This window comes from Spermophilus citellus (assembly GCF_964194105.1).
Source record: "Spermophilus citellus genome assembly, chromosome: 10".
In the NCBI taxonomy this organism is placed as follows: Eukaryota; Metazoa; Chordata; class Mammalia; order Rodentia; family Sciuridae; genus Spermophilus; species Spermophilus citellus.
The window spans coordinates 91,252,365-91,279,161 of NC_138197.1; the positions used below are offsets into that span (position 1 = coordinate 91,252,365).

The window sequence follows — 26,797 nt, forward strand, 5'->3', positions numbered from 1 at the left end:
GGCATAATCTAATAATTTCACTTCTAAAAATTCTTGTATTGTCTCACACATGAGCTTTGGGGTATACCTCATATTTAAACCATAATACTCTGGTATTCTGTCCTTTGAACTCCAGCTGTCTTGGCATTCCTGATTACCTCCTCTGTCTACTGACTTTGGGTTTGCTCTTCGTTTATATATCAGGAGTTCGTTTTACACTTCACTGTTTTCTCTTTTCAGCAGTCACTAACTTTCATCACCTCATGGGTGAAAGACAATGTTTCATAGATTTGATCTTTTCTTTCTTGGTGAGAGATTTAAATTTAATCTCTTGTCACTGCATCTTGGCTGGAAGTGAAAATTATAAAGCCCCCTTCCCCCTTTTCTGTTTTTGGTGGTGTTTATACCTCTCTCTTCTGTGTATCCCTCTGCCTCCCAAATCCTAGGTGGAATGTTTGTGTTCCATATTTGTGTCGTGTCTCCCTTTCCCCCAGAGTATTAGGAATTTAACCTAGGGTCTCACACATTCTAGACAAGTGCTCTACCACTGAGCTACATCCTCAACCCTGTTGTAAACTTTTAAGATTAGTCCTTTTATTTCCAGGATTTTGTTAATATAATAACTACTTCTTTCTTGTTGGTCTGGTATAATTCTCTTCTTTCTTGTACCTTCTGAGAAGTGACATTATCAGCAAGATGTTTTAAGAATTTTATCAGATGCTTATATTTTGAGAATGCCAGCATCAGCACAACCATAGAGGAGTTTTATATCCATTTGTAATTTATATTATGTTGGCATTGGTAGTCTGTATGTACTTCCACAACAATAGCATTACCTTTCTCCTTTCTTTTAGTGGGGGAGTTTATTGGGCATTGAACCGAGAGGCACTCTACCACTGAACCACACACCTAGCCTTTTTTATTTGAGACAGAGTCTTCCTAAGTAGCTTAGGGCCTTGGTAAATTGCTAAGGCTGCCTTGAACTTGTGATCCTCCTGCCTTAGCCTCCTGAGTCACTGGGTTTACAGGGGTGAGCCACTGTTTCTGGCTCAAATATATAGTTGAAGTCCTATAATTGTTATGGTAGCTGTAATATTGCCCGAAAAGGGAAGAATAGACTATAATAATGCTTGCTGCTCCAGAAATATTCAAAGTCAAATTGGTATGAGGACTGTTTTTTCCCAAAGCCAGCTTTGAAGGAAGATAGAAGAAACAATTGTTTCAAAAGTTGTATCTCTGAGAAGGATATCTCTAGGACTGGGATGAGGAGAGCTTTTTAATAGGTGAAGGTGTGTATTAGGACCAAAGACAGGAATTTCACAGGTTTTGCTCATTTTCCTTGGATCCTCCTTATCATGTCAAAAGGAACTTTGGCATAAAAAGGAGTAAATTTCCTGGGGACCAACATTTGCATTTTCCTAATTTCAAAGAAATTAGGAAATTAGGAAATTGGGGGCATATTTAATCAGTTTTCATTGTGCTTTCCATTGACAATATCCCTTCAGTGCCTTTGAGACTTAGTTTAACACTATTTTAAACTTTACATTTTTGTGGGGCTTGGTTTTGCATTTTTGTTGTAAAACAAAGCTCAGATAAAGAAAATCACACTTATTGCATACTTTGAGTCAGAGGGCAAACATCCTTGTGTTACGGAGCTGGGGTCTTCTGAGAAATAGGCACTGTGAAAACTACCTCTTCCAACCGTGATTCTTACGATCAAGTCAGAAAGATTTTTTAGAGATGAGAGAGTAGGTCCTCTAAGGAGAGGGGCAATGTGCCTCTCCTGCACTCCAGTTTTATTAGGGATCCCAGAGAACTTTCCAGAGAGTCTCATCCAGATCTACTCTCGACTTTTAACTGACAGGAGGGTGACATTAGATTTTCCAGTCTCCACTGTCATGGCAACTCTGGGTCATCTTGATCCATGCTGATTAGTTCTAATTGGATTCTTTTTTTTTTTTTTTTTTTGGGTGCATAACTTGCTTCTTTTACTCTTGACGTATTTCTTATAAATATTTCCAATTCAATACTATTGACTTGCTTAATTCAACTTTTTTCTTACAGTGACTCTTAAATATGGAAATACCAAAATATGGTTCACTTGCTGAATATCTTGTTTGCTTCTAGTTTCTCATATGTATTTTATGAGTGATATTTTTTTTGAGATAGATTTATTTCTTTTTTTATTTTAATTATTTATTTTTGCATTACAATTCTTAATACACCATTATATCATAATTTATCATATCTCTGATTATATATAAGGTATGTTGACACCAACTCGCATCTTCATACATGTATTTTGTATAGGTACACTCATACACTGCTGGTGGGACTGCAAATTGGTGCAGCCAATTTGGAAAGCAGTATGGAGATTCCTTGGAAAACTGGGAATGGAACCACCATTTGACCCAGCTATTCCTCTTCTGGAATTATACCCAAAGGACCTAAAAACAGCATATTACAGGGATACAGCCACATCAATGTTTATAGCAGCACAATTTACAATAGCTAAACTGTGGAGCCAACCTAGATATCCTTCAGTGGATGAATGTATAAAAAAAAATGTGGCATTTATACACAATGGAATATTACTCAGCAGTAAAAAAGAATAAGATCATGGCATTTGCAAGGAAATGGATGGCATTAGAGAAGATTATGCTAAGTGAAGTTAGCCAATCACAAAGAAACAAATGCCGAATGTCTTCTATGATATAAGGGGGGTGACTCCAAAATGGGGTTGGGAGGGAGAGCCAAGGGAGGAAGATTACCTCTAGATAGGGAATAGGAGTGGGAGGGAAAGGGAGGCAGAAGGGGAATAGCATGGATGGTGAAAGACCCTCATCACTAATTGGGTTCTTAAACATATCTTCTTAAAGATTTTATGGTTAGGAGGAACTGTTTTATCTCCCATAGTTTCAGGATCTGGTCACAAAAATTTCCTGGGTTCTTCTTATCAACATTATCTTGGGCCTGCATTTCTTCTGCAGTTAACAGGCAATTTGCTGAGAAATGTGACATCCTGTCCATTTAGGCCAGGCAGGGCTGCAGGCAAATTGCTTCTTGGAAAAGAAAGCATGTTGGGGGTCAGCACCATGGGCCTATTTAGAGAATTATTCTCTCAGCCTCTTGTTCCCACTGTCCTCATCTGTCTGTCCCCTAACATTTGGAACTACTACTCAGGTCAGGAGATTGACCTTTGCTAGCTACTCTAGGGATCTTCTGTGTATCCCTTATCTCCTGATCAGTATCCTTTTTTTTTTTTTTAATCATAAGTACTTCTTTTATCTATTTTTAATAGTATTTTGAAAACACAGCTATTGTGTCATACTTTAAAAAGTCCTGATCTGGGATTGTAGCTCAGTAGTAAAGTGCTTGCCTAGCACATGTGAGACACTGGGTATGATCCTTAGCTCCACATAAAAAAATAAATAAATAAAATAAAGGCATTGTGTCCATCTACAACTAAAAAAATTTAAAAAAAATCCTCAAAGTCTTTCTTCAATTTCTTCTACTTAGTATGCTAAGTACATTTTCCAGTTTTATTTTCTTAAATGTTATGCACCTTTTTGTCTTTCATGTCTCATTTTTCTTTAGATATCTTGTTCATTCTCTTCAAGTTTCAACTTACGTATCATACACATCTGAGTTGTGAGGGTCAAATGTGATAATGTAGAAATGTCTTTGTAAAGTAATGCATGATAAAAATATTATCTGATTTGAAATTTAAAAAGTTTTTCATTAGTGATCATGAATAAAACTAAAGAGATTGAAAGCTTGTTCTTCTTAAAATGTATCTGAAATTTACTCTTAACATCATAATTATTCCCTGTAGCAAAATAATTTTTCATTCAAATAAGCTTGGAGGTAGCTTTTCAAATATTAATTATGATTGTTGATAAAGATAAACAGAATGTCCTGTGACAGAAAGGTACTCCTCAGGAATCAGTTCATTTTAAAGTCCAATGAAGAAAGGGATACGGTACAGACAGACATGAGTAGGGGGAATGTGAGGTTAAAGGAATAATTCTATAAAATGGGCCCACTGTGTGACCCCACATGCTTTATTTTCCAAGAAGCAATTTACCCTGTAGCGCTTCGTGGCTTAAGCAGACAGGATATGTCACATTTCTCAGCAAATTACCTGTTATCTGCAAGAGAGAAAATAATGTTGGTAAGAGGAACACAAGTGATCTGAAAGAGGAAGACTTTCATGACCTTTTTCACAGTCCAGATTCCAGAACTTAGGAAGATAGGCTAATTCCTCCTAACCATAAAGTCTGTAAGAATTTAGACTTGGATATAACTTTCATATATTCATATATGAATATAACTCCACATATGTACAACCATAAGAATGGGAAGTTATACTGCGTATATGTATAATGTGTTGAAATACATTCTACTGTCCTGTATAACCAAACAGAACAAAAATAAAATAAAAAAAATCCAATTAGAACTGGTTAGTATGGGCCAAAGTGGCCTAGAGTTGTTGAGGCAGTGGGGACTTGAAAGTCTAATGTCATCCTGCTGTCAGTCAGAAATCAAGAGGTGAACCTGCGTGAGACTCTCTGAAAACTGCTGAAAAATGGATGGCAGGAGAGGCACTCTGTTTTCTCTCCTCTCTGAGAGAACCCACTCTGTCCATTGAGATGGTCCTCCTTTCCCCTTTCTAATAATGTCATGCCTGTTACTCCGAGCAACATGTTGAAATCTTTCTGATTTGAATGGGGTTGGACATTTGCACTGCCTTAGTTTCCCAGAAGGCCCCAGCCCTATAACAGTGCTGTTGCATGACATGAAAGCTTTTTTTCCCCTCTCTGGTGGTGCTGGGGATTGAACACAAGGCCTTACATATGCAAGGCTAGCTCTCTGCTACTAAGCTGCATCCCAGCCTAACAACAAAGTTTTAATTGAATATCTGTTTTTGTATTTTGCACTATTTTAAGTAGTTGATACTTGTAGAGTTGTGACTTTTGTACTTTAATATGCATATGTAACTCAGTTTGGGATGATGAACAGGCATGCTGTAAATAAAAAATAAGTAAAGTTACTCCCTTAAAATATAGATTGAAGAATTATAATATTGAAATAAATGCTTTAAACCAGATGATGTAAAAAGGATTATATTTCTTTATTTTTTAATGATTTTATTTTTTAAATACACGACATTTCTTTTATGGAAAGTTTAGGAGTTCAAATGGTAATTAAGACTAAATTGTTAAATAGTGGCTGCATTTGTTTAATACATCTAAAGATATTTAAAAATTAGTTATTTTATATATGAAATAAATTGTCCTGCAAAAAAGCACCTTAAAGTTAAGGAACACAGAACACAGGCTAACTGGAACTCTGACATTTTGTAAGGTACTTGTTTCACTTTAAAATATTCAAATTAGAGATATTAATGTAAAAAGTTACATTTCCTTTAACCTTTCTCTTAATTATATTTTTGCTGTTTCAGATTATATATGAACAGGAAGGGGTATATATTCACTCATCTTGTGCAAAGACCAATGACCAAGACAGCTTAATTTCAGGAATATTACGTGTTTTAGAAAAGGTAAGATTCTAGTAAATGTATAATATTAATAGTTTATGGAAGGGGTTTATTGTGGCATTATTAGAAAGTTTGAATTTTATATGTAAGATACAGTTATGTAATTGAACAGTGAGTGGTAAATGGGTTGAGAATGTACCATATTGTTGAATACTAAATTTAATTTTTGTTTTTTTCTCTAGGATGCTGAAGTAATAGTGGACTGGAGACCATTGGATGATGCATTGGATTCTTCAAGCATTCTCTATGCTGGAAAGGTATTTAAGAAAAAAAGAAGCTGGGCATGCCTGTGTTCCCAGCAACTCAGAGGCTGAGGCAGGAGAATCATAAGTTTGAGGCCAGCATGAGCAGTTTAGCAAGATCCTGTCTCAAAATTAAAAACTTAAAAGATTTGAAGGTGTATCTCATTAGTAAAATGCCATTGGTTCATTTCCATATACTCCCCACCCCCAAATGATCAAGGGAATGCTGTCTTTTAAATAACAGTTTTATTTAGATATAATTCGCTGGGTGTGGTGGCGTACACCTGTAATCCCATTGGCTTGGGAGGCCGAGGCAGGAGGATCGTGAGTTCAAAAGCCAGTCTCAACAAAAGCGAGGTGCTAAGCAACTCGGTGAGAACCTGTCTTTAAATAAAATACAAAATAGGGCTGGGGATGTGGCTCAGTGATTGAGTGCCCCTAGGTTCAATCCCCAGTACCAAAAAAAAAAAAAAAATTCACATACCATACTGTTCTTCCTCTCTAAGTACACAGTTTACAGTTTTTTTATTATATTTATAGAGTTGGGAAGCCATCATCAATATCTAATTTTAGAACCCTTATCAGTCCCCCAAAGGAACTCTGTTTATTAGTAATCACCTTTTATTTCTACCTACTCTCAACTCCTGGCAATCTCTAACCTATTTTCTGTCTCTAAGGATTTGCCCATTCTGGACATTTTATATAAATGCAATCATGTAACATACGGTCTCTTGTGATGGGATTCTCTCACTTGAGAAAATGTTTTCCAGGTTCATCCATGTTATAACATAGTTCTTTTTTTTTTTTTCCTCTGAACAATGCATTCATGAATATACATTTTGTTTATTTGTTCCTTAGTTGGTGGACATTGGGTTGTTTTCATTTTGGGGCTAATATACATAATCCTGCTATGAATATTTGAGTACAGGTTTTTGTGTGGACATTTTTTTCTCTTGAGTATATACCTAGGAGTAGAATTCTTGGTTCATATTATTTTGTGTTTTAATATTTGCTATTTTCCAAAGCAGCTATACTAGTTTCTAATTCCGTATGCAGTATATGAGGATTCTAGTGTTTCCACATCTTCACCAACATTTGTTACGGTATTTTTTTAATTTAGTAAACCTAGTAAGTATGAAGTTGTGTTAGTTTCCTAAAGCTGCTGTTACAAAGCACCATAGACTAGGTGGCTTAGAACATTGGAACTTTATTTTCTCAGTTCTGGAGGGAAGAAGTCAGAAGTCAAGGTGAGTTGTCAGCAGCGTTGGTTCCTTCTGAGTGCTGTGAAGGAGAATTTGTTCCTTACCTTTCCTTCTAGTTTCAGGTTTGTAGATGACATTCTTCTTCCCTGTGTTTTCACATCATCTTCCATTTATACATGTCTGTGTTAAGATTTCCCCTCTTAATAAAGGGAAAATTATGTGTTCTTTATACAAGATTTTGTATAAAAACACAAGATTTTGTATAAAGAACACATAACTCATATCTTAATAAGGATATGAGTTATACTGAATGAGGACCAGCCTAATAATCTAATTTTAACTTGATTAAATAAGACCAACAGTCATGCTGGATTAGGACCCATTTATATAGCCTCATTTAAACTTGATTAATAAAATCACATTCTAAGACTTTTCCTTAGGGGTGCAGGGCAGCACACTTCAACCAATAGCTGAGGTGGTATGTCATCAGAGTTTTGATTTATAGTTCCCTGATGACTAATGATGTTGAACATCTTTTCATCTGTTCGTATGTGTGTTTTCTTTGGAGAGGTGCCTTTTCTAAATCCTTTGCTTATTTGATTATCTTTTTGTTGTTGTTGTAAAAATTATGTGTTCTTTATACAAGATTTTGTTTATAAAATTTATTCTCATCCAAATGACATATTTTCCCTACTACATAAATCCTGAGTTATAGGTTTATTTTGGAAAACTGATTACCTTTACTTTCCCACCAGACTTTTCATCTCTCCGGGCAATCACAGTGAAACCTTACCAAGCTTTTATTATGAAAGCCAAAGCATTTCCAGAAGCACTGAATTGAATTCTGCATGTATTATCATTGACAACCATAACTGCAAGGAAGTGTAGGCAAGCTTTTCTTGTTTTTTAGAAAAGATGAGCGAGGGAGAAAAGAATAGGCAATAGTGTTTGGTTGTCTGCCACAACTTACAGACTTAATTTAATAGAAGGCTGAGGTGGTATGGATTGAAATTCTTGTTTCAGACTTTAAATATTTTATATGTTATAATTATTTTAGGACTCCAGTTCAGTTGTAGAATGGACCCAGACCCCAAAAGAAAGACCTCATCGAGGATCAGAACATCTGAACAGTTATGAAGCCGAGTGGGACATGGTTAATACAGTTTCATTTAAAAAGAAACCACATACCAATGGAGGTATGAATTAAATTTTTGAAATCTTAAACTGGTTTGCTGTAGTATACTACTAAACATACAAAGAAAATTCTTTAATACTCCTCATTCAGAAGGGTGATTTGATGCTTCAATATGTATAACTCTCATTTTGTTTCTGTTTTCATCTTTAAATAAGGATTTAAAAATACTTGTTCTATTTTGTAGTTATTAATGGAAAAGAAAATAGAAATACTTTAAATAATCATCTGTCTTTCATGTACATTTTTCTTAACCTGGGATTTAAAATATCATGTTTTCTCATCCGAAAGCACCGAGGGAGATGGAGTATACTACTAAACTGTACCATTCTACTTTCAGTGCTTACTGGGCTCTTCACAGCTCCTTTTAGTCTCCCCTTTGTTTATTTTAAGATACTGTTTATCTTCCTATATTTAAATTCCTATTTGCTAGGTGGTGATTATCTTCATATTGTTAACATAAATAAGACCCAATTTAGCAGCCTGACATAACTGATATGCTAATTCATATAAAGGAAATGACTTATATACTGATACTATATGGTACTGTATATTGTACCAAGTATGATGTCAGTAGCCCATCTGTGATATAGCCAGCCTATTTGTGATTTCTTTTTAAAATATTGATTCTTGTATAGAGTTAAAATATCACATTTTAAAAAATATTGATTCCTTTGTATTTTGTAGCAGAAAGGATATTTTCTCTATGATTTTGGCCTGAATTTAGAAATTATCCATGGTTATCTGTTTAAAGGCTGGCCAAATTTATGGGTGCATGTATTTGTCTAGCAGTTTTAAGTGAGCTTGATTTTAATGTATGGCCTCTGGAATTATTCCCACTTTTAGTAGTTATGCTTGCACTTCATCATGTCTAGGAAATAGTCCCAATTAAGAAGTAGATAGTATTTCACAAGCTATTACTAACAGTCAGCTCATGCATTGGTGTGACGTTTTGGGGAGTGGAAAGGCATTTGGGTTTGCTCTTTCTACTGAAATGGAATGTTCTTACCTTAACCAGAACACAAAATGTTAAGGAAAGATAAAACCATTTAGTAAATGTCGGGGGTGAGATGATTTTTGACATCTCCTTCTGTTGTAAGGATTTGTTCAAGATTGGGTTATGTGAAATATTTTTTGTTTGTTGATGCTTAAAACTTGACCACAGGAATGAACAAAATAATTTTCATAAACAAATGAAGAATTACATGGATGAGAAAAGCATAAACTGGCAATATAGATCTTTTTAGGATTAGTGGTTTTTCAGCCTTGGATGTACTTTGAATTTACCTGGAGAGGTTAGGGTTAAAAAAAAAAAAAAAAAAAAAAAAAAACCAAAACCAAAATACAGACTTGGGAGAGGGAGCATGGGCATCTATATTTTCCAAAAGGTCTTCAGGTGATTTTAATATGTAGTCAGAATAGAGAACTTCTGTGTAACTGAGCTTAGCAAAAACCACAGATGTAAATACTGCTTATGTGACTTGGTCACACAAAGTGACTTATAAAGTAAACAGACTTACAGACTTTATTTTGTTAACTGATAAAAGTCAAAGAAACATTTCCTAAGAAATTAAATTTCTTAGAACTTTTTATGAAATATTTTATATTTTTGAAGTTTTTTTTCCCCCCAGAGGAAAAAGTTTGTATTAATTTTGTCACCTTTTATTTTTACTTTGTACTTTTTTTCTTTTTGGAAAGGCAGAAAGTAAACTTGGGACAAAACTTTAAACAATTTGACTATTGAGGACTTGTTTAACTTTTTTTCTTTAAGAGCATTTAACTTTATATTTCGTAAGTTTATTTTACTAAATCCCTTGTTTTTATATACCATATAAAGTTTTGAAAATATTTCTTCCCAGAAAAATACACTGTTAAAAGTTATTACCTATATCCAAATGTATGTAGGTAATAAAATGTCATGCCTTTCATTTAATTCTGTTCAAGACATATGGAGACTTACTGAACTGTTTTGTATTACTTTTTAGTTTTTCCATGTCAGTGTGTTGAAGATTATTTTTATGTGTTTGGTGACATAAGTTTATTAGAACTACTTACTTTTCTTTATGGAGAAGGGAGGACATTTCAAATTAACTCTTGGCTTTCTTAGTTTTTCTTTATAATAAATTCTATTTCTGGGTAGCTATTGGCAGCAGAATAACTTGCAGATTACTTTTGTGTTGACTTAATATTAGATTATTAGTGAAAAATGCATCTTTGGTTACCTACTGTACGCTAGCCACTCTTTAAGCACTTGGGATATACCCATGAACAAAATAAAGTTCTTATTCTCTAAAAGTCTACTTTCTAGTGGAGGGACTTGTAGAATTAACTTCTAATATTTCTCTCATCTTTGTCAGAGCTTTATGTGAGGAAATGTGTGAGGTATTTCCTTTTTAATACAATATGTAATGTCTCTTCCGTTCAGAAGGGAAAATTTATGTATAATCTTTACTCTTGAAAATGCACAAATTTCTATAACTCATATCCTGTTTTAAATTCACCATATAATTTTCTTATATGAATTTAGATTAAATACTCTTGGTGCAATTAAATAATTTAAAATATTGTCTATCTAGTTTTTCACTGCTGTTTTTCTAGAAAACATTTTTTAGTCTTCGTAAATAATTTAGTAATATGCTTTCTGAATAGTTCAGGTACATTCATACTTAAATGATTTGTGGATATGTCGGAATTCTAGAAATATTCTCACTTCATCAGCTTATAGTGGTGTTTATGAGTTCTATACTAGTGAAACATTATGTAAAGTAGTCAGGTGGGCACATGGCACTTAATCTAATATAAGCATTAGATACGAGTTCACCATTCAAACTAGTGTGGAAGCTAGGCACCTCAGTGTAATGTAGGTCAATTACTTGAGCCTTTCTGAATATCTTTCAAATGATACTTGTTAAAATGCCCATGAAATGATGGTCCCTATGTTGCTTGCAGATAGAAGTTTCTGTAAGCTGGGTTTCTCTTTATCAGTTTAGGAAATTTTGTTTGGGATGATGGAGCAATAGTGTTCCTAATTAGATGAGCAGATAACATACATGCAGGTCAACACTGATTGGTCTTTTGATCAAGTCTTAGAGGCAGCTGTCTTCTATGTAGTTTATCCTTATGGAATTGATTATGATTATGTGGGACAATTCATAAAAATCTTGAGTAGCAAGATAATAATGTGACATTTCTTATCAAATAACAGAAAAGTTTAAAATTTTAGAGACACCGACATGCTATTGTTTGAGTTAAATTATTAAAATAAACTAATTTAGATTAGAAATTGATTATTGGGATTAGTGTTATTAACAAAAATACTTCTTTCCTTTTATAAATTTTTTATTTTAATAGTTAATCTTTGATTTGTGAACAGTTATGAAAATATTTCTGAACCTAGGATCTTAATTTATTTATTTATTATTTAAAAAATATTTATTTACTTTAGTTTTAGGTGGATACAATATCTCTATTTTCTTTTTATGTGGTGCTGAAGATCGAACCCAGTGCCTCACACATGCTAGGCGAGTGCTCTACCTCTGAGCCACAACCACAGCCCATAGGATTTTAAATTCTGTAAACATACTCAGAAATGCTAGTTTTACGTAACTATAGTTTGGTTTGAACTGAGGTCTTAATTTAACAGAAAGTTGATTTAGCAAAATGATCAAGTATATTTCCTTCTTTTTTTCCCTAAATATTTATTTTCTAGTTATAGGTGGACACAATATATTTTTTTATTTTTATGCTAGACGAGTGTTCTACCTCTGCGCCACAACCCCAGCCCTGAATTTCCTTCTTATTGAAGCTTTCTCATCTTTTCATCCTTAATCCCCCACTGTTTTTTTTTTGGGTGGGGGTGTGGGGGGGAAACAAATCATCTGTATAGTCACTCCAGTGTTGTTGATGTTGTTAAATCAGTATGCTTATCTTCATTATCAGTAGAGTCTCTTAAAAATTATTACAAAAGGAAGTAGATAAATAAAAATTTTTTAAAGATGAAATGATTTTCTTAAGAGAATTATGCTACTCTTTTTTTTTTTTTTTTGGTATGGAGTGGGAAAGATTAACACTTATTATTTGTTATATACTTGGCCTGTACCACTTAGTTGACAAGTATTATCTCTTAATTATTGGGATGGTATTGGAAAGTAACTATAATTATCTCCATTTTATAGCTAAAGAAACTGTGGCTTGGGGCTAGGGATGTGGCTCAAGCGGTAGTGTGCTCTCCTGGCATGTGCAGGGTGCTAGGTTCGATTCTTAGCACCACATAAAAATAAAAAATAAAGATGTTGTGTCCACCGAAAACTAAAAAATAAATATTTAAAAAAAGATTCTCTTTCTCTTTCTCTCTTTAAAAAAAAAAAAAAAGAAAAGAAACTGTGGCTCAAAGAGATTCAGTTATTTGCTGCAGATTATTCAGTTAGTAAGATGATAGACCTGCAATTTGGATTGAGCCAGCCTGCTTCAAAGTCATGATCATTTTGGGGCAAAGCTTATATTTTACATAGGGATAACGTTTTTTTGGATTTATTTGTGTCAGGGTAGTTATTTTAAAAATAATTCTTTTTAGGAAAACATTATGTTGCCATTTCTAATACAAATGGAAACCATAGAAACATGAATGAATATGATTCCCTGGGTTTAACAGATTTCGCTTAGGCAGTCATGAAGAGCACTCTCAGTACATTTAAAAAGGTGAACAAAATATTTTGCCCCACTTTCTTGTTTTTAAGATGCTCCGAGTCATAGAAATGGGAAAAGCAAATGGTCATTCCTGTTCAGTTTGACAGACCTGAAATCAATCAAGCAAAACAAAGAAGGTATGGGCTGGTCGTATTTGGTATTCAGACTAAAGGATGATGTCGTACTCCCTGCTCTGCACTTTCATCAAGGAGATAGCAAACTACTGATTGAATCTCTTGAAAAATATGTGGTATTGTGTGAGTAAGTATCAAATTATTTTCTACTTATTGAAACTGGATTATTGTATTAACCCCAAAGTAAGCTAGTTTCACATGTCATTGGGCCTCAGTGCCCTATGTGTATATGAGGGCTTGAACAACTTAATTTTTTCTGGGATATTGACTTTGGATCAATGACCAAATAAAATTTTTTGCCATTTTAGTGATTTCAGTCTGACATGTTTTCACATTATTAGTGTTTTAAAGAAAAGACTAATTCAATATTATTATGTTGGAGGGCTGGGGTAGTGGCTCAGTAGTAGAGTGCTCGCCTAGCACATGTGAGGCACTGGGTTCGATTCTTAGCACCACATAAAAGTAAATAAATAAAATAAAGTCATTGTGTCCATCTACAACTAAAGAAAGATACTTAAAAAATATTATTGTTTGAATGAATTATGTGTTAGTAATTTATGAATTATATATTTACTAATTTACCTTTTTCTGTTAAAATGCAAGTTTATTTGTAATGTTGGAACTTTTAAGTCAGGCAAGCCTGTGTCTTTTGAAAATTATATGTAAATTGGAAAACAAAGCCTTCTCATTTTTCAAAAATCTTGTCTTATTTATATACCTGGACATATGCTTTCTTGGTCTCATTCTCAACAATTTTTTCTTGGGGGTGGAGTGGGGCGTGTCTTTTTCTTCTCAAGTACTATGCTATTTGCTTGACACTTAGAATGAACAAAACAGGTGTGTTACTCAGTCTCTGAGAATGTATGTTCTTGTGAAGGATGCCAACAAGTAAATGGCAATTAAAACTCAAGAACTAAGAGGGAAGAACTGCAGGGTACTTTTGGGAGCTCCCAGGATTAAAGAAGGGATACATAATTTATATTGGGAATTGAGGATCAAAGAAGATTTTCTGGAAGCAGTAGCATCTAAGTTGAGATCTGAAAAAATAGTGAATCATTAGTGTGAACGTTTAGAGGGAGGAATGCTTTAGTAGAGGGAGAGCAAAAGCATGATGTAATCGTAGTTCGTATTACAGGTCTGTAAAGTGGGGGGGAAAGAAAAGTACTGAAGTTACATATAAGGCCAGAGATATGTGTAAGGACCAGAGCACGAAAGATTTTGTTAAGTCACGATGGCAGGTTCCATTCATCCAGATGAGATTAAGGTGGCTGGAACAAGGAGAGTGGCAGGCAAGGTAGAAGTATTGGAGAAATATTTAGGACTAGACTTTGTGATTGGTTGGATCACAAATCAAATTGAGAAGGGAGAAATTGAGGTTTTTGGCTTGTGAGAACTGCAGTAGATGATTGTTAACTCCATTAATAATTCTTCACTTTATAGTAGAGTTTAATAGCACCTTGACTAGATTTAGATTATGTAAGGATGGGAGTAGCCCAGCAAATTTGATTGTATAGCTCCTGGCCTGAGTTTCTTTCTTTAACCTCTGAATGGCACTAAGCATGCTGTTTGATACCATTAAGATAAGAAAGTCAGGCTTGATTGGTGGTATGTTGGTTTTAATTTTCAAGAGAGAAGCTGTGAATAAGTTACCATTGAGAAGTTAAAGTAGATTTCAGGAGAGGCAGTGTCATGATTGGAGCAGGTGGTCATGGCAGTTGATTGAGCAGCAGCATTAGAGACTGTGGAGGCATTTAGCACTGTAGTAAACTCAATAAATGTGTTGTGATATAACTTACAAGAGCTCTTTGATCTGAGACTGTTAATTAAAGCATGTTATCTAAGGTGAGGAATCTTACTCTTTACTGATAAGATCATACTTTAGAGAAGCAGGCTTAGTTTTAAGTATTGCATTTTATTTTATTTATTTATTTAATATTTATTTTTTAGGTGTAGATGGACACAACACAATGCCTTTATTTCTATGTGGTGCTGAGGACCGAACCCGGGTCCCACCCACGCTAGGGGAGCGCTCTACCGCATCCCGCCCACGCTAGGCGAGCGCTCTACCGCTGAGCCACAATCCCAGCCCTGTACTGCATTTTAAATGTGCTGGACTAACTATTCTGCACTGTGGAGATAACCAGTGTAAGGAAAAGGATCACAATGGTGTTTGGAAGATACTTGAGGGATATGGGAATTTAACTTGAAGAAAAGTCTTTGTGCAACAGTAAATATAATTCTGAACTTTTTATGATGGTCAACAAGGGCCTGCTCTATCTTTGCTTTGTTTTTTATCTTAAATCTCATCTTTAACCATTCTTTGCTGTGTTCTTATCACATGGTTTTTTTGTAGTTCCTAAAATCCCTTAAATTCTTTTGTATCTTAAAGTCCTTTACACATGCTCTTTCTTTTGCCTGGAAAAGATCTTTTGGTCAATTCACAATAGCTAAGCTATGAAACCAACCTAGGTGCCCTTCAGCAGAAGAATGGACAAAGAAAATGTGGTATATATACACAAGAGAATATTACTCAGCCATAAAAAAAAAGTTTCTTCATCAAAATTCCTTTCTGATCTCAGGTCTCAGTTTAGTATTTCCTCAGAGGGATTTTTTTAGATCACTCTTTCACCATCTAATAAATTTCTCCTTCTATCTTATTTTTTTGTCTGCTTCCTTCATGTCAATTAAGATCATAAAATAATTTTGTCTATTTACTTCTTTTGCATTCTGTTATGGAATGTAAGTTTCAGAAGGACAGGTATTGCATCTTGTTTTTATCCCCCCCCTTCCTAGCCACAGTGCTGGTTACTTATAGATAAATGCACAGTAAAAGTTGAATGAATAGATGTCATGGTAATTATCAATTGGATATATGATTTTAAAAGGATTATTGTGAGGAATAGATTGTAGGTTCGGATGACTCTATAAGGAAATTAGGAGGCAGGCATATTAAATTCAGGAGGTAGAATTTTCTGTCCTTGATAGATTTAAGGACAGTGTTAATCACATAGACAGTTATAGGGGTATGTATATCTTGAATATGTGTTGGTAGCATTTTAATGAGGTAGTGAGCTTAGTTTCTGTTTCTGAATTTGTATAAATGAGAAGTAAATAGAAGAAGCAGAGGTGGTGATAAAAATATTATTATTAGTGAGTCTTAAGTATGTAGCCTCATAATTCCCCTCAAATTAATTAAATTTTTTTTTTTTTGTACCAGGGATTGAACCCAGGATTTTGAACCATATCCTCAGCCCTCCCCTCCCCCAATTCCATTTCTTTTCTTTTTTTTTTAAAAATAAGAAAGTTCTTCATTTGTTTATTTTAGATATGCATGATAGCAGAGTGTATTTTGACATGCGTACATGGAGTATAACTTATTCTAATTAGGATTTTATTCTTGTGGTTGAAGATGATGTAGTTACAGTGGTCATATATTCAGATATGAACATAGGAAAGTTATGTCCGATTCATTCTGCTGTCTTTCCTGTTCTCATCCCCACCTTTCCTTTCATCCCCCTTTGTCTAATCCAGTAAACTTCACCACCCCCACATTGTGTGTTAGCATCTGCATATCAGAGAGAACACTTGACCTTTGTTTTTGTTTTTTTTTTTAAGAGGAGAGGGAGAGAGAGAGAGAGACAGAGAGAATTTAAAAAAAAAAAATATTTATTTTTCAGTTCTCCGCAGACACAACATCTTTGTTTGTATGTGGTGCTGAGGATCGAACCCAGGCCGCACGCATGCCAGGCGAGCGTGCTACCGCTTGAGCTACATCCCCAGCCCCTTGACCTTTGTTTTTTGAGGATTGGCTTATTTAATTTATCGTGACAGTTTCCAGTTCCATCCATTTACTAGCAAAAGTCCTAAAGTTATTTTTTTTTAATGGCTGAGTAATATTCTCTTGTGTATGTATACACCACATTTTCTGTGTCTATTCTTCTGTTGAAGGGCACCTAGGTTGGTTCCATAGCTTTGCTATTGTGAATGGAGCTGCTATAAACATTGATGTAGGTGCATCCCTGTAGTATGCTGATCTTAAGTCCTTTGGGAATAAACCAAGGAGTGGGATAACAGGTCAAATGGTGGTTAAATTCCAAGTTTTCTCTGTAATTTCCATACTGGTTTCCAGAGTGGTTGCATCAATTTGCAGTCCTATTAACAATGTATGATGTACCTTTCCCCCCACATTCTTGCTAACATTTATTGTTGCTTGTATTCTTGATAACTGCCATTCTGACTAGACAGTGTGAGATGAAATCTCAGTGTAGTTTTTGATTTCCATTTCTCTAATTGCTAGAGAACATTTTTTCATATATTTGTTGACCAGTTATATTACTACTTCTGTGTAGTGCCTGTTCAGTTTCTTTGCCCATTTATTTATTGGGGTACTTGGGGGTTTTGGTGTTATTTTTTGAGTTCTTTATATTTCCTGGATATTAATGCTCTATCTGATGTGCAAGTGGCAAAGATTTTCTCCCATTCTGTTTGCTGTCTGTCCACATTCTTGATTATTTCCTTTGCTGTGAAGAAGCCTTTTAGTTTGATACCATCCCATTTATTGATTCTTGATTTTATTTCTTGCGTTTTAGGAGTCTTGTTAAGGAAGTCAGATCCTAAGCTGACATGATGGCAAGTTGGGCAGACTTTTTCTTCTAGTAGACACAGGGTCTTTGGTCTAATTCCTAGGTCTTGATCCACTTTGTGTTTTGTGCAGATTGAGAGACAGGGGTTCAGTTTCATTCTACTACATATGGATTTCCAGTTTTTCCAGCACCATTTGTTGAAGAGGCCGTCTTTTCTCCAATGTATGTCATTATGGCGTCTTTGTCTAGTATGAGATAACTGTATATATGTGGTTTTGTCTCTGTGTCTTCTGTTCCCTTGTTTGTTTTGGTGTCAGTTCCATCTCGTTTTGTTGTTATAGCTGTGTAGTATAATTTAAGGTCTGGTATTGTGATGCCTCTTTTCACTAAGGATTGCTTTGGTTCTTCTGGGCCTCTTGTTTTCCCAAATGAAATTTATGACTGTCTTCCCTATTTCTATGAAGAACATCATTGGAATTTTAATAATATTTCTATTAAGTCTGTATAGTGCTTTTGGTAGTATGGCCATTTTGACAATATTAATTCTGCCTATCCAAGAGCATGGATATCTTTCCATCTTCTAAGGTCTTCTTCAATTTCTTTCTTTAGTGTTCTGTAATTTTCATTGTAGAGGTCTTTCACTACTTTTGTTAGATTAATTCCCAAGTATTTTTTTTCCCCCTGAGGGTATTTGTGAATAGGATGGGTTTCCTAATTTCTCTTTCATCTGATTCATCATTGGTATATCAATTGATTTATGGGTGTTAATTTTATATCTTGATCCTTAGCCCTTTTTATTTTTTATTTTGAGACAGGTTCTAAGTTGCTTAGGGCCTTGCTAAGTTGCTGAGGCTGACTTTGAAATTGTGATTCTTCTGCCTCACTCTCCAAGTCACTGGCATTACAGGCATGTGCCACCACTCCTGGCATCTCAAATTAATTTTGAACTTACTCAGTTATTGTCACTTCTGACTACCCTAGGCATCCCTAGCAAGGACAGATCATTTGCCATGAGAATGAGAGCATGCCAAAAAACATGTTCTCTGTTGACAGAGAGGCCCACGAGAGAACATGCAGAAAGCAGAAAGGGTTATGACAAGCCGCACCTTGCTCTCTGCTGATCTCAGGAAGGAGAGTTTCTTTAAAAGTGCTTATTTCCATTTGGAAACATGAAGCTATGGAATTGATGTTCTTTCCTACATATTTTTTTTCGTTCCTTTTTTTTTGAGGGGCTGCTGTTTCTTAGATGTAACAGTGTTACATGCTAGAAAAAATATCAGTAATCAAAAAGATATGGTTTCTTCCTTCATGGACTTTGTAGTATTGTGGAAAAGACAAACATCAATTAAACAAATGTAAAACTGTAAAACTGTAGTAAATACTCTGAATAAGACATACATAGTACAAAAGAATACAGGATAGTATGTAGTTTTGTGTATAGTAGTAATTGAAACAGGTGAGAATGAAATCAACTGAGGGAGGATAAGGTAGAATGAGAGGTGAGCATAAGTGATTAAATACAAATTTTAATGATCTAGTAAAAGAGAAAAGATAGAAGAGGTTAATATCTCTCTCTCTCTCTTTATCTATCTATATATATACACACATACATACATACATATATATATATGTATTTTTTTCTCCTCTTTGAGCTCAGTTATTAAGTTTATGGCCCACCAGGATTTGACTATCCTTGAGGGAGGGGATAGTTGTCTGAAGAGATGATTTCAAAAACTATTCCATAATGTCAACCATTATTCCTTTGTATATTTTCCTGTGACAATATGGGGGCAGTTTATTTTTTGCCCACAAATGGTCTGAAATGTGTAAGAATAGTACATCTAATATTTTTATCCTCATGGCACCTCTTTCTCCTCTGGGTTGAAAATAAGTGTTGCCTATTCCCTTTCCTATCACAAATTATGCTCATTATATTATGTTTTATAGTTCACCAGAGATTGCACGAGTTCAAGTAAAGGTTCTTCAAATGGTCACCAGTATATTAAAAAAAAAAAAAACTCCAAATTTGTACCAGCCATTTTTGCTGTATTCATTTCTGTCATTTTCTTAAGAAAATTTTTCCTTTTTATTGTTTTTTTTTTTTTAAACACTCTATGGGAATAGAATGGAGCACCTCAATTAATAGCTTCCGAGGCTAATATGTTCCTGTCATTACAATTAATTTAATTGAGCAACCTGGTTCTCTTAGCTTTTGCCACATCATGCAGAGCTAGGGATGAAGTTTGCAAAGAAAAAGATTTGAAGGTCTTTGTTTTTGTTAGTTATGATCCAAGTAAATAGAATTCTCACATTTTAAAGTTAAAGTTCAAAGAAATGAAAACTTCCAAATATTATCCTCAACTTTTTGTTTTATGAGGTGTATCGGCATGGGAAGTCTCATTTCCTGTGCCTAGAGCAGTTATCCTATGCAAAATGATATTCCCAGAGTCATCTTTTTGTGGTTAAAGACAGTTGAAGAAACTACAAAGAATAGTAGTTGAAGAAACACTTGGTTTCAGTTACATTAGGATGCTAGCCAATCTGTGCATGGGGGTCATCCTTCCCATCTTTTTCAGAATTGAAAACCAAGAGAATTAGACTAGATATCTGCTTGGTGTTTTTGTTTGTTTGTTTCTGTTTTTGCTTTTTTAGTTGTAGACAGATAGCATGCCTTTATTTTGTTTATTTTTATGTAGTGCTAAAAATCATGCCTAGTGCCTCACATGTGCTAGGCAAGTGCTCTGCCACTGAGGTATAGCCCTAGCCCCCTGTGTTTGGTTTTTTAAAATTAAGCTAAATTGAAGACTGTTGCCTATAACTTTGGCTATGTTGTCGTCCTAATACACTCCCTAATAATTAAGTATTTCTCCCTAAACAGTAGGTATTTTCCCACAGTAGCAAGGCTTTGCCATATGGTTGAGCAGAGATTGTGCTAGGGATTCACAGCCTTATAAGAGCCAGGAAGAAAGAGGCTAGGCCAACAGTGCTTAGTTTACTCTTTCATTCTTGTAAACCTAATCAGAGTGCAAAATAACCCAGTTTCTTGAGGCTTAGTATTTCTCAAATGGTTGTCTTATCCCAGGAAAACAAGGCATTATATTCATTGACGTTTATATGTGTTGTCTATTTATCATCACTTAAACCATAATATTCACTTGGGTTAAAAAAAAAATGAATCACAAGTCCATTTTTACTTTCTTGAACCAAGTTGGTTGCAATGATATAAATGAGGCCTGCTTATTCCATTAATATTTTGGCCATTTTTACATTTATAGGTAAATATCCAAATAGTAAAGTATTCCCCCTCCCATAGCCAAATGGGTTGTATCATCATAAAGTACCATGTACAAGATTAAGTTCTAGATATAACATTTTGTTATTATAAATATTGTGTACCTATTTTTTATTCACATTTTTTTTACTGATATCCTTTGCAATGTTATTTTATTTTTTTTTAGCGTTATATATTAGACATTCCTTTTTTTTTTTTTTTTGGTGCTAGGGATTGAACCCAGGGCCTTGTGCATGTGAGGCAAGCCTCTACCCACTGAGCTATATTCCCAGCCCCATATTAGGCATTCTTAATAGCAATATAAGATTGCTACTTCAGGGCTGGGGATGTGGCTCAAGCGGTAGCGCGCTCGCCTGGCATGCGTGCGGCCCGGGTTCGATCCTCAGCACCACATACCAACAAAGATGTTGTGTCCGCCGAGAACTAAAAAATAAATATTAAAAATTCTCTCTCTCTCCTCTCTCACTCTCTCTTTAAAAAAAAAAAAAAAGATTGCTACTTCATCTCAGCATACAAACCTTGTTCTACTTATAGTTTCTAAATTTATCTTCAGGTCTTTGATTAGATACTCATTCCAAAGCCTGGAATGCATTGCAGAGTTTCCGGGAGATATGCTTCTGTTGTAATATTAGACTATGGTTTTCTTTAAGCTCGTTAGTGGGTTTTAATATAATTGATGATACTAGCATCATTAAAAGTTTATCTTACTGTTGCAGTGAATTTGAAAATTTTGAATAATGTTGGCATAAAAGATCAGCTTCCCAGAATACACATTTGTAGATTAAAACAGTGTTGTAATAATATTCTATAAGGGCAGTGGTCCCTCTTTTGGAGTGTATAGTTGCCTAGCACTACACTGCTTGTCCCTTGACTGATGTTTTAATGTTTTGTTGATTCCTTCAGGACAATCAGGTCTTAAGTTTCTTCTTATTTCTCTTTCTCATATGGTTCCTCCACCTATCATTACAGAATTAGGTATAAAAAACAAAATATTTCCTTTTAAGTAGTTTTTGGGGTTGCTTGTTGGTAAGTCAGTTTTTTTCTTCCCATCTTCAGTTTAGTGACCACTTTAGTTGTTACAGAGCCATAGAGTTATCTGAGCTCAGATAACCGAAGGTTGCATGTTTTTTGGCCATCATCCCCTCCCCCCACCCATGATGGGCAGTGTTTTATTGACTTTCATGACCACTTTCTAATTAGTATCTTAAAGAAATAATTTGATGTAATTTATTGTTAGAAACAAAATATCCACAGTATTTAGTGCTGCACTAAGAAAAAAAAAAGAAAAAAAATGTTCTTGTATTAATTTCTTTTGTTTTCTGAGCTACATTTAAAAGTTGGTCTAGGCTGGAATTGTGTGGCTCAGTTGGTAGAGCACTTGTCTAGCATGTGAGAGGCACTGGGTTTGATGCTCAGCACTGCATATAAATAAATGAATAAATAAAGGTCCATTTGTGTTATAACCAAAAACAAAGTTGGCCTAGCATTTAAAAAAAAAATGCTTCGTGAGAATTTATAAATCTTCATCATACCCACTATCCCCCAAAATTTTAGGAAAATATGTTTGATGAAAATTGAGTGTTTTCAACTACATTTCCCCCATGTCAAAGAATAACCTCAGTTTCTTTTAAAAAATCAATGGGCTTATTAGCTGCTATTGTTTCTACAGATTCAGTGTTGTTTCTGACTGTGTAAGAATAAGATCTTGTTTTGGATTTTATATTCTCTGTAGCATTCTTGTTACGTCCTGTTGTGTTAGAATTGAGAAGAGATAACTGTTATTAAAGATCTTATCTTGAACATTTATAATAAACTAGAGGTGTTAACAGCAGTAAAATAGCACATTTAATTTTGATTTTAAACACAAAAGTTATATGTTTATTACAACTTAAGTGTAAAAACTTACTATATTTAATAGAAAAAAGATTGGATAATTAGTGTCATTATTTGAAATTAGATGTCTAGTTGGAAAGCATGTTATTTATTGTGTAATTACAAGTGTGGAGAGAGACTTTCAGAATTTCAATAAGCAAGAAAACTGAAAATATACTGTTACCTAAATAATATACAATAATCTTGTTAAATATATTCATATGTGTGTATTGATAACTGTGGTTGGCATGATTAATGATCTTTACCAAATAACTATGCATCTGTATTTTTAAAACGTTGTAAAGCAGTACTACTTACCAAACTGTGGAATGAAATTGGGAACCATTTCAAAAAAAGACATATTTTCTGTATTGTTCAGATCATATACAGTTGTTTGGCTTTTTAATTTTTATGATAATAAAGGCAGACATTTTTAAAAAACTTTTATCCTATAATTCTAAACAAGAATTTGGGTTCATTATAATTTAAACATCTTAGCTTTGCCTAGAATAAAAATGTACTTATTAATTTTTGTATACAATTTGTTAATATAGTATTTACTAATTTATTATTTTATGTAGTTGAGAACTCATTTAAAATAGTTATTAAATATTTGCTAGACTATTTGGGAAACTTCTAGAACTGGATGTTAAGTTTTTCTTTTGCTAGGAAAAGTAACTATGCATTAGTAATTGTGCAGGCAGTGTTGATGTAGTATGCTAGAAGTTTTTATAAATCCCCTTTTCATTACAGATCTCCACAGGATAAAAGAATACTTCTTGTGAATTGTCAGAATAAAAGTCTTTCACAGTCTTTTGAAAATCTTCTTGATGAACCAGCATATGGTTTAATACAAGTATGTTTCTTAAGTTGATCTTGTATTAATTAATTTGACTCAATATTTTATATATATTCTACCTTTTACCTTCTCAGAGAATATTCAGAAATGAGACTTGTGTGTGTAAATCTTTATGGAACTATACTCTATAATTTTATAGAAATAGTAATATGATCCATATTATTTGCAAGTCCTAGAAGCTTCCTTGGTTATTATTTACTCTTAACACAAAATTTTCTCTTTATCATAATACTAAAATTGGATATCAGTAGATTTTCATTACAGTGTTCATTGGTTAAGAGTCAAAAAGTAAACAAATTTGAATTCATAAATGATCAATTTAGGGAAAATCTGGTTTGAATCTTTATTTTTCATTTATATAGGTTATTTTGGGGTCATGATAATCTAATTCTCTAAAAGTATTTTAGCATGTTCTTGCATTTGGCTAAAAATTGTGCACTTAGTATGGCTGAATTTCACTTAGATTACTATGTGAACTAATGAGATGGTTACTTATTCATTTATGCACTTATTAACAGATGTTTGAACACATATTTCAGGCACTGAAATATATTTCTTTGGTTTTGAAGATATAAAAATTAATGAGATTAATTAATTAATGAGAGGGAGCTTTTTAGGAAGGAGGATAGGAAGCTAAAATTGTTTAAAATAAAAAGTGAGGGGACAGCTTTTCTTATTATGAAATAATCAGTTACTTAATAAATATTTTGCTAAACTTGAATGAACAAGCAGCGTATGTTTCAGAAGTAACCCTCGGACTTAACAGCAAAAGGCTTTTTCTACTGTTTTCTCGGACAGCATTGTCCCAGACAAATTATTCTTACTGGTATGATTTTTTACTATCACTATAATTGGGTTAAAATGTCAGCTACTATTTAAATACCGAGCTTCTAAATATAGCTGTCAAATTTTGTGCTAGGTGCTAGTACACACTTCAAGGAATATTTATTTATTATTTTTTTTGTAAAGGCAAGACTGCTAGACAGAAGAAAGCTGTTGTGGGTCATTCACCACTGGAAAGTAAGCACTGCATATATTTCTGATATATGCAGATTAGATGAAGCCTGCAAATCATTTGTTTATCTGTAATTTAATCAGTAGATTCACTTGCTGTTTATTATGCTATTTTGACCAAATGAAAGGTTGGCTTAGAAAATTTAAATTTTTCTTCCAAGAAAAAAATTAAGATAATCTTAGAACACTTTATTTTAGTTCTGATTTCTCCTCTTTAAAAAAGCTTTGCTTTTTGTTCTATAGTGGGGGATATTTTTACTCTTTGTTTGAATGAATAATGCCAATATTTTTCTTCCTGTTACATAGAAAATTAAAAAGGATCCTTACACAGCAACTATGGTAGGATTTTCCAAAGTGACAAACTACATTTTCGATAGTTTAAGAGGCAGTGATCCCTCTACACACCAACGACCACCTTCAGAAATGGCAGATTTTCTTAGTGATGCTATTCCAGGCCTAAAAATAAATCAACAAGAAGAACCAGGATTTGAAGTCATTACAAGAGTGAGTGGAGATTTACATTTAATACAGTCTTATTATTTTAATGGGAGTATGTGCACTGAATGCTGTAGAAATGAAAACTCAATATTAGTGACATCTGCCTCTTTCCCCTAACTTGTTTTTACAGCTTTTTGCTAACATTTCTGACAGTTAACACTTGTCTTCCACCATATTCTTGATTGTACTTTCTCTTCTTGAGTGTTGTTACTCTTTTTTCTTTTATTACTTTTTCCCCCCTGTTTGGGGATTTTACCACTGAGTTACATCCCCAGCCCTTTTGATTTTGAAATAGGGTCTCCCTAAGTTGCTCAGGGTCTTGCTAAATTGCTGAAGCTGGCTTTGAACTTGCAATCCTCCTCCCCTGCCTCCTGAGTTGCTGGGATTATAAGCCTGCACCACCATGTCTAGCTCTTTGATTACCTTTTTTTTTTAATTTAAAAGAAAATCTTTTTGTTTTTTTAGTTATATATGACAGTATTTTGATTACCTTTTAATAATTGTGAGCAGGTTGTTTTATTAAGTGAATAGGAGTAAGTGATTGGTGAGCTTTGCATATTGCCTCTTAGTTCTGTTCCTGATTTGTGTTTTCTTGGGAGGCATCAGAGACACTCCGGTTTTTCTTTTCATGTGAGTCTTTTATTTTTTAAGTCAAATTGTTTTTTGGCCCTGAATTAATAGTACATCTTAATATATGCTTAACAAGAATTTTTAATTTGTTATAATTCTAGACTTACTTATAGAAAGAAAATTATAAATATCCAAGTTGTGCTTAATTAAAGGTTTTATCTTGGAATTGGTATTTTTAAATTACCAACATCTGTTAATTGAATTAAAAACAAAGAGCTAGAAAATGTCAAGTGGAACTAATGGGTTATGAGTCAGGTTTTTTTTTTGTTGTTGTTGTTGTTTGTTTGTTTGTTTTGGAGGGGGGCATCCAGGGATTAAATTCAGGGGCACTTGACCACTGAACTACATACCTAGCCCTATTTTGTATTTTATTTAGAGACAGGGTTTTCCTGAGTTGCTTAACACCTTGCTTTTGCTGAGGCTGGTTTTGAACTTGTGATCCTCCTGTTTCAGTCTCCTGAGCTGCTGGGATTACAGGTGTGCGCCTGGCTATGAATCAGTTTTGACAAATACAAACTTTAGTTTGGAAGAAGAGCTAATTTTTAAAAAAAATTTATTAGTTATTGATGGAACTTTATGAATTTATTTGTTTATATGTGGTGCTGAGAATCAAACCCAGTGCCTCACACATGCTAGGCAAGTACTCCGCCACTGAGCCACAACCCCAGCCCAAGAGCTAATTTTTTTAAAAATAGTTTTTAGTTGTTGATGTACCTTTATTTTTTATTTATTTATATTTGATGCTGAGGATCGAACCCAGTGCTTCACAAATGTTAGGGAAGTGCTCTGCCACTGAGCTACAACTCCAGCCCCAAGAAGAGCTAATTTTAAGAAATGGTTAATATAAAAATTTTCTCCTTTTTAAATTTTTTAAAACAATGTAGCATACTACTTGATTTGAAAGGTCTCACAGAGTTTATATGTTGAATGTTCTGTTTTACATAACTGAATGCCAAAATAGCAAAGAAGTTTTTTTCTTAAATGACAAATGTTTTTAATCTAAGGGATTTCGTATCTCTGAATTTGTAACACAGTTATTTGTATAGTAAGAGGC

At 34.0% G+C, this 26,797-nt stretch overlaps 1 protein-coding gene across 3 annotated transcripts in view; it reads left to right on the forward strand.

Annotated features, from left to right (window-relative positions):
* The window catches only part of TBC1D15 (TBC1 domain family member 15), a 71,635-nt gene that overhangs the window by 20,457 nt on the left and 24,381 nt on the right, over nucleotides 1-26,797 (forward strand). For all 3 annotated transcript variants that reach the window (XM_081310132.1, XM_081310133.1, XM_081310134.1), the window contains exons 2-7: nucleotides 5,444-5,542; nucleotides 5,722-5,796; nucleotides 8,041-8,179; nucleotides 12,912-13,122; nucleotides 23,496-23,598; nucleotides 24,922-25,119. In XM_081310132.1, coding sequence (XP_081166258.1) covers nucleotides 5,444-5,542; nucleotides 5,722-5,796; nucleotides 8,041-8,179; nucleotides 12,912-13,122; nucleotides 23,496-23,598; nucleotides 24,922-25,119 — 825 coding nt within the window. The remainder of the gene's footprint in view (nucleotides 1-5,443; nucleotides 5,543-5,721; nucleotides 5,797-8,040; nucleotides 8,180-12,911; nucleotides 13,123-23,495; nucleotides 23,599-24,921; nucleotides 25,120-26,797) is intronic.